General features: G+C 40.2%; 1 protein-coding gene across 3 annotated transcripts in view; it reads left to right on the top strand.

Moving 5' to 3' along the window:
* Positions 1–7,022, top strand: part of TPX2 (targeting protein for XKLP2) — a 31,992-nt gene extending 24,970 nt beyond the window's left edge. The window contains exons 19-23 of one of the 3 annotated variants that reach the window (XM_087675020.1): positions 5,072–5,238; positions 5,481–5,589; positions 5,766–5,825; positions 5,955–6,049; positions 6,124–7,022. In XM_087675020.1, the coding sequence (XP_087531146.1) occupies positions 5,072–5,238; positions 5,481–5,589; positions 5,766–5,825; positions 5,955–6,049; positions 6,124–6,256 (564 nt within the window). In that variant the 3' untranslated portion in view covers positions 6,257–7,022. Of the gene's footprint in view, positions 1–5,071; positions 5,248–5,480; positions 5,590–5,765; positions 5,826–5,954; positions 6,050–6,123 lie in introns of all 3 variants that reach the window. The other 2 variants (XM_087675018.1, XM_087675019.1) reach the window with 2 other exon arrangements.
* The last annotated feature ends 7,262 nt before the right edge of the window (positions 7,023–14,284 follow it).

Here is a 14,284-nt window from a genome sequence, read left to right as displayed (position 1 = left end):
ACCAATGGAACCTGGACTAAAGCTGTCATTAAATGATGACAATGATTTGTTTAATATACACACATATGCTCTAGTAGTTGGATGTCTTATTTACTTATGCAACACTAGGCCGGACATACAGTTTGCAGCTTCAGCCCTAAGTTGATTTATGCATCAGCCACACATGTCACATTGGCAAGTTGTTAAGCGTGTCTTCCGTTACTTGCAAGGTACTAGATCTCTTGGATTGCTTTATGCCAAGGGGGGACCACTGTAGTTACATGCTTACAATGATTTTGATTGGGTTGGTGATTATGATTCACGTCACTCCACTAGTGGCAATTGTTTCTTTCTTGGCTCATCTTGCATATCTTGGCTTAGCAAGAAACAATCCACTGTTGTCACATCGTCATGTGAAGCTGAATACAAGGTAGCTTTCACTACCACAGTTGCATGTGTATGGATTAGACACTTGCTAGCTAATCTGGATGTATCTGTTACGGAACCTACTCCTTTGTTCATTGATAGTCAGAGTGCCATTGCACTGGCATGGAACCCAATGAAAAACTCAGCCTCGTCTATTGTCCTACCACCAGTAATGTGACAGACATCTTCACCAAAGCTCTTCCTCGATAAATTTGAAGCATTTTGCAATGCTTTAAAGTTGATCTCCTTTGGTGGCGGATGATCCTTGTACTCTTGATCACTCTTCACTCTAGGGGGGTTTGTTGGGTATTTCACTTTTGCCTACGCTCACATAGGAGTGTCGGTGATTAGTAGGAGGCTGGGGCAATTTTTACTCTCGGTAGGAGAGGTTTTTTCCCCCAAACTTATGGTCTTATTTTGTATGTGCTTATGTCACACACTTACGAGCACTTATCGTGTTCGGGTGTGAACACCCCCTACAACCCTAAGGTTTAAGGATTGTACCTTGTATTTTCAATTTACACTCTTTCAGTCTATTGCATTGGGTGTCGTTCTTGTCTACTGCATTCTGTGCTGAGCTTCAATCTTGTCTCTATCTCACAGTGAAGCCTCTTTTAGAAGTGCGAGGCCATGGAGAAGTAGTCTCTGATTGTTAGTAGTTCATTGTCGTGCGTGCTCATTGCTATCTACATGAGGTTGGATCAATGGATCTCGGTGTTGCTTGAGCTTTGAAGTAATTAGGAAAGGCCATGATTTGGCATATCTAATGCTCCTTTGTCTCAACCTCTAGGTGGTGAGATTCTTTTGGAGGTGCTAGGGCCATGCCATGGAGGAGAAGTCAGTAATTGTAGGCTGTTTGTTGCCATGCGTACTTCGTGATGACATGGTTCAACTTACTGTAGTTGACCTGCATGGTAAGTGCATCTAGATTGTATTGGAATGGTGGTGGGGCATTAGTTTGAAGGTTGTGTCGTGCATTTGCTAGACTACACAAACCACATCTTGTGTCTCCTCTAGTTGCAAGTTGTTGGGAGGAGTGGCTCCATATGGGGCTACCATGTGTGCAGTTAACTCTTGTAGTTTATGAAAGTATGTGATTGCTTGGAAGAGAGCCTTAACTACCATGGGGGGCAGCAAAGTAAGTAGCTTTGCTTGCACAATCTCATGTTGCTCAGATGGTTTGTAGCATCCTAGGAATTATTAGCACTAGTGGCCTCTAGTTGTTGAGGTCTCTTCCAAAGGTGATGGAGCCATGGAGAAGCCTATGACTGTTAGCTATTTGTTGCCATGTGTGCTCATTGCTACTACCCCAGGTTGGGTCAATGAATCTTTGTGTCTTTTGAGCTCTTGAGAACACTTCGCACAAGGTTTGTCCTAATGACAAGGTTCAACTTAGTGTAGCTGAACTGCATGGTAAGTGTATCTAGAGTGTATTGGAATGGTGGTAAGATATTTGTTTGGAGGCCATTAGCTAGACTACGCAAACCGACATCTTGTGTCTCTTCCAATTGCAAATTGTTCAAAGGAGAGTGATGCCGAGTGGGGTTACCATGTGTGCAGTCAGCTCCTGTTGTTTATGAAGGTATATGATTGCCAAGAGAGTGTGAACCATCATGGGGGCAGCAAGTAGCGTTGCTCGCACGCACAATTGCATGTGGCTCAAATGGTTTGCAGGATATCAAATGGTTTGCAGGATATCATCCTAGGAATTATTAGCACCAGTGGCCTCTCCATCCTTCGCCATTTGCTTGTTGGGAGGTGGCCTTTTTTGGAGTCCTCCTCTAGTCTATGAATGTACATGATTGCTTGGAAGAGAGCCTCAACCATCATCATGTAGCTCTGCTTGCATAATCTCATGTGGTGCAAATGGTTTGCTGCATGTCATTCTAGAAACCATTAGCACTAGTGGTCTCTCCATCCTCAAAGCCATCTGATTGGACCCTAGAAAAGCATAGGTATGTTCATGGCTCATCGAACCAGATTTGGGCACAATGTTTCTCAAGTGATGAATGACCAGCATTTAATGCTGTTCAGCCAGCAATAAATGCCATAAATCTCATAATAATAACCACTAGTTCATGCCAAACATCTAAATCGTTTGCCCTGCTGAATCACATCCTAGACTCACTCATGAGCTGACTATACTGCTAACACCCCTCTTAGATCATGGGGGGTCCATTGATTTGATACAATACAATGATACAATGATAATGAGTCAGCATAGTCCATACAACAAAGACCACTATAATAGGACCATGGATGCCCAAGCAGTGGGTGATCAAGCCACCACAAAGGTGCCTCGGAGAGAACCTAATGTTGATGTCGATTGTACTAGCTCTTGAAAATAGAGAAGAACCATAATAGCTCAGGTCCCTCTCTCCAGTAGGGCATGCACTAGAATTTGCAAACGAGACTCTGGAGGAGGGAGCCAAATAAATAGGTAAAAAATAAAGCAATAAATGCTTCAGGTTCAGCTCCTAAAAATAGAGAACCATAATAGCTCAGCTCCCTTTCTCCATTTATTGCTGGTCAGCCAGCAATAAATGTGATAAATCTCATAATGATGACTACTAAAAATGCCAAAAAACGTCTAAATTGTTTGGCATGTTGTTCCAAACTCACTCATGAGCTGACTAACTACACTACTAACACCCTCTCTCAGATCATGGGTGATCCATTGATCTGATACAATATGATGATGCAATGATAATGACTCGTCATATTCCATACAACAAAGACCACTACTATAATAGGACCATGGATGCCTAAGCAGCGGGTGATCAAGCCACTACTAAGGTGCCTTGGAGAGAACCTAATATCAATGTTGATTGTAACACTACTATAATAGGACCATGGATGCCTAAGCAGTGGGTGATCAAGCCATTACTAAGGTGCCTTGGAGAGAACCTAATGTCAATGTTGATTGTACCAGTTCTTGGAAATAGATAAGAATTGTCACAACACTATGTTTGTCAACAATGCCTCGTAGTAGCATACATGATCATCCTATCAAGAATGCCTTTGAGCATATGTGAACATGGATTTTTTGAGCATACATGACACTTTGGTCAAGATTGCCAAAGTGTCTGTTCACTCTCTGTCAAGTAATAGCCCATCATGAACTTGGAAGTCAATCCTAACTCCAAGATTTCAAAATGTGCTAGACTTTGATCAACGAGTCAGGGAAGTCCCTCTTTGGAACCTGCGCACCTATAGACGTGTATGGATGAGGCTCACCGGTCCCACACTCACTAGCCTCTCACACTCCCTCTTTGGCATTGGGAGAGTCGCAAGGGATGACTGCATAACCTGCACTAGAAAGAAATAGGAGAGGCTGCCAAGCCCTTCCCTTGATCTGAGGAAGAGGACCCCTTTGCACTTGGGTCATGGCCTTGGCTAGAGAATGTGAGTCGGAGTCGGAAGAGGCGGATGACTCGGCAGAGGAGTGCGTATCTTGCGTATCTTGCTTCTTCTTCCTTGAAGCGGCTAACTCTTTGCAATCCTTGCGCTACTCTATCATACTCCGGAGGGAGCTTGTAGAGCACACTCCCCACAAGATGAGCCTCTAGAAGGGCGGACTGCATGTGACGGAGCTGATCATGTACTTGTGTAATGTGAAGCAAGAATGACTAGATGACGACTCTGCAAAGGAGTGCATATCCAATTAGAAAGAAATAGGAGAGGCTGCATGTGATGGAGCTAATCTTGTACTTGTGTAATGTGAAGCAAGAATGACTAGATAGTATCCTTCGGGTCAAACTTCATTTGTCGAAGCTATCCATAGAGGCTAATTTCATGCATAGTTGAGGGAGCCTTGTACAACATTTGATACCAAGCAAGATTGGGATCTTGCAGGTCGACTCCACTTGGAAAAGGCTTCAGCAAATCAAGTATATCACCTTATGATTAAAGACCACTATTGGCTGGCCGCCAAGGCTAATCTTGTTTTTTGGGGCTTGCATAAATCTCGAGATTGGTGGAAAATTACGATCATGGAAGGTTGGGTCAAGAAGAATCCATACAAATGCAAAGTCTTCCTTTGGCATGTCATGGTTGGGGGACTTCCTCTTGCAGTGGCACTTGCAAAATGCTGGATTTCGAATGGCAACTGCTTTTTTTTGTCTCATCAATGTGGAATCTTCTTGCCATCATTTTCTTTTGTGCCCCTTGGTGTGGAAAAATTTGGACACTATTGTTCAACATTTAGAGGGCCGTTGTTGGCACCTTCGATTGGGTCTTTGCTCAACCCAGATACCCCAGTCTGGCACAACCACATATGAAGATTTCATTTCATTTTCTCCGATTCTGGGGCTGTTATATGAAGATCTCATTTCATTTTCTACGTTTCTGGGGCTATTAGTATAATTGGGTATTTCTGTTTTTGATTCCACGGGGTGTAGAGACAGCTTGCTACGGCAATTTTTACTGCTTCTTTGCTGTGACTTCGGGGGGAGAGAGAGAGAGAGAGAGAGAGAGAGAGAGAGATTCCATTACGAAAAAAAAAGAGAGAGAGAGAGAGATGAGTCTATGCACGATGGCCTAGAGGCATCCTGCCTATTGTAATCTTGAACTTCTTCGTGATTGATACAATTACCTATCACGGGGAGAGAGAGAGAGAGAGAGAGAGAGAGAGAGAGAGAGAGAAGATAACAGAATGCAACAGCAGGTGCTCAGGAGGCCTAATCCCAAAGAGTGCACAAAACCTCAACCATTTCCTTTGGTAAGTGTTGCTCGACATCAAGAAGAGCTACTTCGAATGGCAGATGAGAGGCAGCGCCTTGAGCAAGAAGAGGCAGAGCGAAGGAAGTTTCATGCTCAACCTATAGCATGCACGTATGTTCGGTCTGTATACTTCTAATCGGCTCCTCCTCTACAGCACAAAAGTTCAATTTTGCACGTGAAGGAAGGTTCTGTTATTGTAGAATCTAGTTTGTCATTTAGTTTTCTGTTCTACAAAATTATCAAACGAGTCTTACTGTCTTTGTTTTTATACTGAGGTTATTTGTGAAGATAATCTTAGCATTTATATGGGCGTGTATATTTGACCTTATGATGAGAATTAGTATTGCTTGCAGAGGTCCGGTGTTTGTTCCTGAGCGATCCAGGAAACCGCTCACAGAAGTTCACTCATTTGCTTTCCATGTTGACACACGTGCAGTAGAGCGGGCCGATTTTGATAGAAAGGTGTCCCTAATAAGTTCAAACCCTTGCAACCTTATCTGTTGTTATTTTTCTCTGCCATCAGTGTTGGTATATGCTCGATATTCTCGTGATTAGCAGATACTCGTCATTGTTACGAGAGAGAGAGAGAGAGAGAGACAGAGAGAGAGAGAGAGCTTTTGTCTTTTCTGTTCATGAAGGTGGAGGAAAAGCATAACCTTTACAAAAGATTCAGAGAAGAGTATGAAGCTGCAAGGAAGGTAAGATATTCGCACTAGGGCAAGCAATGCGTCACTGTGGAGTGGAACACATCAATATGAAGCTTACTGAGTGCTTGATTCACTGTAGAACACATGCATGATGCATCTGAAGTTTACTGCGTGTTGCAGGCGGATGAGGAGCGGATCCTCAAGTCTATGAGGAGAACAATGGTTCCCCATGCCCGGCCTATGCCAATGTTTGATAACCCGTTTATGCCTAGAAGGTAAGCGCGCGTGTTAATTTTTCCTTTTCCTGGCGAGGTGGTTGATTAGAAAGCTTACATGGATTTTATGTCAGGTCTTCAAAGGAGCTGACGAGGCCTCGTTCACCTAAGCTCAACGTAACGCACAGACGGGAGCGACGGAGTTCCCTCACATTCCGACGACAATCCATGACATTCAGCATACAGAAACGCTTGCAGCTGAGATAGTCATCTCTCTCTCTCTCTCTCTCTCTCTGTGCCGCTCTGTCAGAGGTTTGATCAATGTAAGCCACCACAGATGACACAGCATATTGTTCATCTTCGAGACAATCCATGACATTCAGCATAGAGAAGACTTACTGACATTTCCAGTGGCATTCACTCAGTATACAGAGTCCAGATTCTCTCTCTCTCCCCCCCCCCCCCCGTCCCCCCCCCCCATATATACCTTGTAACAAAGATCCATCATCCCTTCTCCGGGATTTCAATATAGCAAGTGTGGGCGTTTGTAACATGATTTCCTATTGTTTTCCCACCACAACCCAGTGGTTGGAAGTTGCCAATACAGTCCATTATTCATTTGGAAATGGCTTGCCTTATGACAAACAATTTGCGGGGAGAGAGAGAGAGACTCAGACTCAGAGAGGATTGAGAAAGGGACGTGATTCTTGTAGGTGTCTTGTCGTGGATCAAGTCAATTGTGACCTGTAAAACGTGAGCTGAAGGGGAATTGTGTAACAGAGAAACAACGAGTGGAATTGTGTGACAGAGAAACAAGATGAGCTTGGAAAACGTGCAATTGTGTGAACAGAGAAACGAGATGAGCTTGGAGCTAACAATGTGAGCGTGAGCAATGTTTGCAAAGCTCGGAAAACGTGCAATTTGTAATGTGGGGGAGCAAGCAATGTGAGCGTGAGCTGTTTGTGTTAAAAGTCCACAGTTAGGATTGTGTTTTTGGTGCCCTTGTACAGTGAACTATCGACAGGATAAAGAAAGCATCAACGATGTGAATTTCGTCAACAAGTAGCTGCAGGTGTCGATAATCAGAGAATGTGTATATAGCTTGTCTAAAGGATGTCTGTCATCAAGGGGCAAAAAGCTAAATTGAGCGTTGCGCCACCACGAGTCCCCTCATTGCATGGACAACTCTGTGCTAATGTCTACGCAACCCTTGCCTTTGCTAGATGTTGAGCATTAGGACGCCTTGCCTCGTATTCCCCATGACTGTAGGTTTTTGGGATTGGCCTTCTGGCAGTTCCGTGTAGGTCGTCGCATCAAGGCCAGTTGTCGTATGAACATGCAAAGGCATCAAGGCCAGTTGTCATACGAACATGTGTATTTTCTTTCTATAGACGGACATTCTCTGGATCTTTGTCTTTGTTGTAGTTGAGGTAACTGATGATCCTGGGGTTAGTGTTCGGGAAAAAGAATTTTGTGAACCTGACATAGATCCTTCTGGTCCTAGCCTCAGGCGGTTCTATAAAATTTGAACCATCCAAAACTTTTACATTCCAAATTGAACCGGCCCAATTCCTTTGATCTTGCAAATTGAATTGGCCCAATTTTTTTAAAAATCTATAATGAAAGGATAATCACCTCTTTCTCACTATGTACAAGGATCTATATTTCAAGGTTTCCTTTCGAATTCGTTCAAGTACTTATCTATTACACCTTAGGAATCAAAACCCTTATTATCATTGAGCAACTTGATCTACATTACTTATCTAAAATTTTAATAGTATAAAACAAATGTATACAAATAGTTTCTATGTCTATTAGTGGGTCTATGGCCTCAGAGAAGTATATACATTATAAGCACAAAGATAAAGAAAAAATATAAAATAAAAACCCAAAAGAGAAGAAGTTAAAGCACAGAAGAAACAAAAAGAAAAAACAAAACTAACCTAAAAGAGAACATAATAAAATACAAGAAAAATTAAAAACAAAAAATCCTAAAAAGGTCAAGCACATTTTATTGACAGCAACCATGATACAAAAAAGTAAAAACAAAACTAACATGAAAGAGAATAAAATGAAATACAACCAAAATTATAAACAAAAAAGCTTAAAAAAAGTTAAGCACATTTTATTAAAGGCAAGCGTGATTTTTTAAAAAAATGTGAAAGATTTTTATTCAAAAGATAGAAGCAACCAAGGAAAAAATAAGTTTAATATAGAAAAATGGTAAAAAGGCAAAAAAATTGAGATAACAAAAGTGCAAATAATGCATAGTGACTTCAACATCATCATAGGCCATTTAAAAATTATCAATTGCTCTTATGAATATGTAAATTTATTGCAAAATCAGTGAGCAAATTCCTTGTGTTGTGTATAAATGTCGATGTTTTGTTAGCCCATAAGTCCATACTCTCAATGAACTCCATATCACAAAACTTAGAAGGCCCTTCAATAAAGATTTTCATTAATGCATCTAAACTCTTAATCTCCAAACGATTACGTAGCTTACTCTTTATCACAGTTCGAGCATTAAAACCTCTCTCACAAACAACAATACTCGAACATTGGACAAGAGCTACTTGACAAAGAGTAAGAACATTCGGATAAGCATCCCTCCACATACTATTGCAAGCAAGTACTGAAGCTACCTTTGGCAATGTGAATCGTATCCAATCTCTAGAAGCTTGATGCTTAAAATTTCTAAATTCTTTCTTAAACTCATCTCAACTTCTATCATTGCAGGGAATTTTTCTATATTTAGCTTTTTAGGGAAACCATAATATGAAGTTAATTGATCTATCTCTTGGGTTCCATAGTTTTTTAAGGCCTTCTCATGTATTGGATGTTGTGCATGCACAAGTATTTTTAAACAGTTAAATATAGAATTATATTGAAATCGAGAATTTAAGTTACTTACCACTGACTTGGCAAAAGAAACTTGAAATTCTAAGGCTCTATTAAAGTTTTCTCTATTAATTTTACGTTTTAAATCATGCTCATAAAATTTCTTTCCATGCAAAGCACCTATTAATGTATATAAATACCCTTTTTCAGGCCCATAGTTTAGAAGGATGTCATATCCATATATTCCAACAGTTAATGCATTCACATCAGGAGGAGGACAATCAATGTAATATTGTGTTATGGATACAATTTCATTCTTTACAAGACTATCTATAGTTGTGACATCTACAAAGTCTTTTTGAAACATTTGGCTTAGTGTTGTTAAACCTCTCAAAATGTCAGCTAAGAAATGTAAGCAATAAACACACTCAAAATCGACCAATTCTTCATAAATATGCAATGCCTCTCTTTTTGTGATCTCAAGTATGGCATCTAAAGACTTGCATACTCTACTAATAGCTCTATATCTACTTAACCATCTCACATCAAAAGTATGCTCAAGTCGAAGAATGGGACATGCCAAATCTTGTTGCACAGCTTGCAACCCTTCTAATCTCTTCGTGCTAACATTAAAATGCGAAGCTATAGCATTGATAAGTTTTTCTAGCTTTTTATAATAAGGCATCTCTTTTGCTACACTAAATATTGCAAGGGCACTACGATGGGCAACACAATGAATTGAAGTTAAAAATGGATTAACATGTTTTTTCAATAAGGCTTGCACACCATTCTCCTTTCCTACCATTGTGGAACGTCCATCAGACCCAAATGCAATGAATCTAGACAAATCTAGCTTGCATTTCTTGAGCTCACTAATAATAGCCTCGAACAAAGATCTTACAGTGCCATCATGCACACGTATGATACCATAAAAACTTGTTTTAGAAACACAATCAGCCTCAAGATATGATAAATAAATAACCATATGTCCATGTGAGGAGATATCATTGGACTCATCAATTAAAACACCAAACCATGGACTAGCTGAAACCTTTTCTATTGTTCTTTTCATATGATATGATGCCATGCAATAAATCATTTCAGCACATGCCTTATCATGATTATAAAGAGTGGTAGTATATGGTGCATGGCAATCTTGCAACAAGCTTATCATTTCAGAAAACACAGAAAATGGTAAATTTTGCTTTGCAATCAAATATGACGTTCTAAATAATGAAAGTAATGCCTCATCTTTTACTTGTCTTATTTTTTTAACACTATTTTCAATGGAGTCTTTTTCTTCGAGCAAAGTAGCTTGCATAGCAAACTTATGACACGATGTGCGAACATGGGATTTTAAGTTGCTAATTTTAAAATTTATAGACCCCCCTTTGGAATATGCACTATGTAGATGAGGATATTTCAAACAAAATTTGCAATACATTTTTACTTCATCTCTATCATAAACAAGCCATTTGAATTGGTCTAGCCAATCCTCTTGAAAAAGTAAGTGCCCTTCTTTTTTCCTTTCAAATTCATCCTTTTCTTCAAGTGACATGTTATCAAATGATTCATTTGAAGATAACATATTAATTGAGGTTGAGCCCCCAACATTATCCATACTTTCTTTTAGCTTTTTAGAAGGATGCTTGGCTATGTTTTCAATCCCAACCCATGCAAGAAGGTTTCCTTGTCTCTTATCTTTCAATTTAGATGTCATTTCTCAAATATAAAAAGAGTGGTTGTGATCTTACCTTGTTTTTATAATTGTTGAAATTAGCTACCTTTTGTTATGAGTTTGTTCCCTTTGAAAATCTAAGCTCCTCTAATGGCCAAACTCTATCTTTAAATTGCAATGTCTCACGAATATTTAACCTATTCACAATCACATAGCAAAAAGAATTTAGTACTAATATTTGGTCTTTAAAGCTTAAGCTATCACTAATAGTTTTCATTTCAAACATGAGAAAGAGAAATAGAAGCATGTATATATGTACCTGGAAGCTAGGAGACGGATCTTCTACTTATGGTTGTGTAGTAGCGTGCTTGAGCCTTGCAAGTTGCATTGTAGATTTGTGTTGTATGTTGTAGTAATGTAGCCTTCAAGTTCCTTGAGGCTTGAGGTCCCAAAGTGATGCCAAATGAACTCTCTCTCTCTCCTCTAGAGTCTAGACTCTATCAGTCTATCTATGCCCTTTGAAGTTTAAGTTTGGATCAAAGATTTCAACTTTCAAGACTCTCTCTCTCTCTCTCTCTCTCTCTATGGAGTCTGTGCATGTCTGTGTGCGTGCGGCAAACAGTGCTGAGTGGAGTCTCGACTGACTCTCTCTCTCTCTCTCTCTCTCTATAGAGTTTGTGCGGCAAACAGTGCTGAGTGGAGTCTCGACTGACTCTCTCTCTCTCTCTCTCTGTGGAGTCTGTGCGTGCGGCAAACAGTAATAAGTGAAGTCTCGACTGACTCTCTCTCTCTCTCTCTCTCTCTACGTGTGGCAGACAGTGGAGTCTAGACTGAGGACTCGCTCTCTCTCTCTCTCTCTCTCTCTCTCTCAGCATGCGGCATGCACGCTGCACGATGCTGGATTATTGGTCGCATGATGCACTCTAGAGGGCTGAACCCTGAAGCTAATTAGTGATCGTCGGATCAGTAATTGACACCCCAAAATTCAAATAGAAACAACTTGAAGATTAAACCTTGAAACTTGAAGTTGAAAGTTTGAACTTTGAAGCCTGAAGGCCATTACGGTTCACTGCTGCGGCGCTGAGCGCTTGTAGCCTTGTGGAGAGGGAGTCCTCAGTCCACTCTCGAGTCTCCAAGCCTAGCCCAAGGAACCAACAGTCGGCGATCGTTGCTCAGTGCTCCAATCTCCAGCTCCTGTAGGCCAGGAGATTCCATCCGGCGTCCAGATTCTGCCCAGGCCGCCCCAACGCACCCAAGGTCCTAGCCTCCAGGACGACTCATGAAGTCACGAGGTTAAGAATATAATAAGTTGAAGCCTGAGAATATAATAAGCTGAAGGCTGAAGCCTGAGAGTCGAGACCATCACCACACAAATCAGAAAATTAGAAAAGGCAGGGTTTAACAGTTAACTTGAGTCTTGCTGCTTGCATGTTGCATGATAAAACGAGAGTTCAAACTTCACTCACTCACACTCTCTCTCTCTCTCTTGTTCGTTGGAACTTGAGTTTTGGTAGCTGCCTTAATTGTAATTAAAACTAAAACGTTTAAACTATAAACATTAAACTTGAAAAGTTAAAACTTAAAAGGTCAATTCAAATTCCAAAATTAAAATTTAATATATATTATTTAAAATCCTTTTCAATATATATTTAGAAGGATCTTATCCTTCTACTTTAATTATGAGAAGGATATTCTCCTTCTATGAAAAAGGTGAACCGGCCCAAATCCTTTTCACTTGTATTTTTCACAAGTAGGCAGTTCCTCCTCACATTGAATTGAACGAGTTTTCTCTTAAAATGAACATGTCTCAGGATGAAGCGAACCTGCCTTTTCCCGAACACTGCCTGGGGTTCCACCGTCTTTTGCACGATGGTTTATTCTTTATTGTTGTTCTTAGGTTTATTATTGTAAGGTATGCCATAGTATATGTGTCCTTTTATCTGGTTGTGTGTAAAGATAATTCCTTCCTTAGGTTTATTGTTGTTGTCGCCTTGGCCATGTAAGTGATCCTTGCAAAAAGATGGTTGGTGTTGATGAGATCAGGTTCCACGGTATGCCGTTTTTGTGGCTCCAAGAAGACAATTATCGCATTGAATCCGACATCTGGGATGTTGGATTTGCATGTCGATGCTGTAGGGGTCAGAACACGCTAAGAGGAAAGAATGCCGGCTGTTGGATTTAGAGTTTGAAGCGGCGGCAACAAGACGACAGTGGCATCGTTGGAGTTTCCAACTGTTGCGTTGAGTAAGGCCCATGCAATGTGTCGGTTTCGATATCATCGCCATCATCGTCATCAGCAAAGCACGCACTGGTGGTCGCCAAGCAAACCAAGCATGGCCAAAATGTGTGCTTTCATTTTATGACTACAACGGATGAGATGACGTTGACGATGATGATAAGTTTCAGGCTTTACATTAGGTTCCTAATATTGGGTTTCAACAAAAAACTCATGATGACGATGATACACACACACACATACAAATTATAAACAAAAACCCATGATAAAACAAAAAACCCACAGTGCTTTTGAAATATACTCAAGTACATGCATGCATCATAAGCACATGCACACATCATTCTTGTTTGCAAATTGAGGCAAACTTGTTTGGTCATTGAGGAGCACTCTGAGGAGTAGCCATTCAATCATGAAGCGTGCTTTTGGTGCCAACTCTGACTGTAACGTCTTGTCATATGGCTTAGGTGGAAGTGAGTTGATTCATCAATGTCGTCAGCTCACTCATGAGTTTGCCCAAAAAGTCCACCCACATTCTCGTTCCCCCATGCATTAGCTCTGCTCTGCACACGATGTAACACGTGCTCGCTTGGGATGGATAAGCAAGCAAATTGCCATTCATATGGAAATGTTTTTTTGACATGAGTGCAAGTAGGCCTTGGAATTCTTACTATGCAACACTATTTCCTAAACCTTTTCATTAGTTGAACGATCAATAAGGGAAGTTAAGTCCAAGTGACATTTTTGCCATTGTTAGCAAAAATGGTTGAATACTTGACATGGACGTCTGAGTGTTTATTTGTTGACCATTGTGAAGTGTTACATTTTAATATGCAACTCAAAGCTAGATTGTAGGCTTTTAAGATAGTTCGAGCAAGTCACAAAAACAAACTATGAATTAAAGGAATTGTTGGGCATGTGATTTGACATACAATTTCTAAATTGATTTCAAATCACTCAAAAGAAATATTGAGCAACTCATAACCGGTATTATTTTCATATAAAAAGGGTAGCAAAAAATCTATATATATGGATTCATGGATGTGCTTTATATTCATGCTTACATAAGTTCATGGGTGTGCTTAAAAGGTTTATATTCATGCTTACGCAAGTTAAAATCTATATATATGAATTCATGGATGTGCTTGAAAGGATTATATTCATGCTTACATAAGTTCTAATAAGAGATGACTTGCTCACATGATCAAAGTTCTACAAAATAGGCTTGTTTTCATTTGATAAGAAGGGTGAAAAAGAAAATATCTAAGCATAAAAGAAAGTATCTAACACATCCTAGATGCTTGCTAAGTCAAGGTACTTTTCTTAAGCAGCACTCCATAACTCCAAGATTATTGATAAGGAAACTTCCTTTTTGTTTAACCCTAAGTAAAAATGATTTTGTGGCCACTTTGCTTGTGCTATAGAAGTGAAGTAAAAATCCTTCTGTGGTCACTATGGTTGTGATGTTGACACTTCTATAGGAAATTCATTACCCAAGGTAAAAAGAGCATGTGATATTGGTATAAGACTGAGCTCATCGACT

This window comes from Lygodium microphyllum, chromosome 3 (genome assembly GCF_053477565.2).
Source record: "Lygodium microphyllum isolate KBCC chromosome 3, Lygodium_microphyllum_v1.1.10, whole genome shotgun sequence".
NCBI lineage: Eukaryota > Viridiplantae > Streptophyta > Polypodiopsida > Schizaeales > Lygodiaceae > Lygodium > Lygodium microphyllum.
This window is presented reverse-complemented; position numbering and strand designations above follow the sequence as displayed.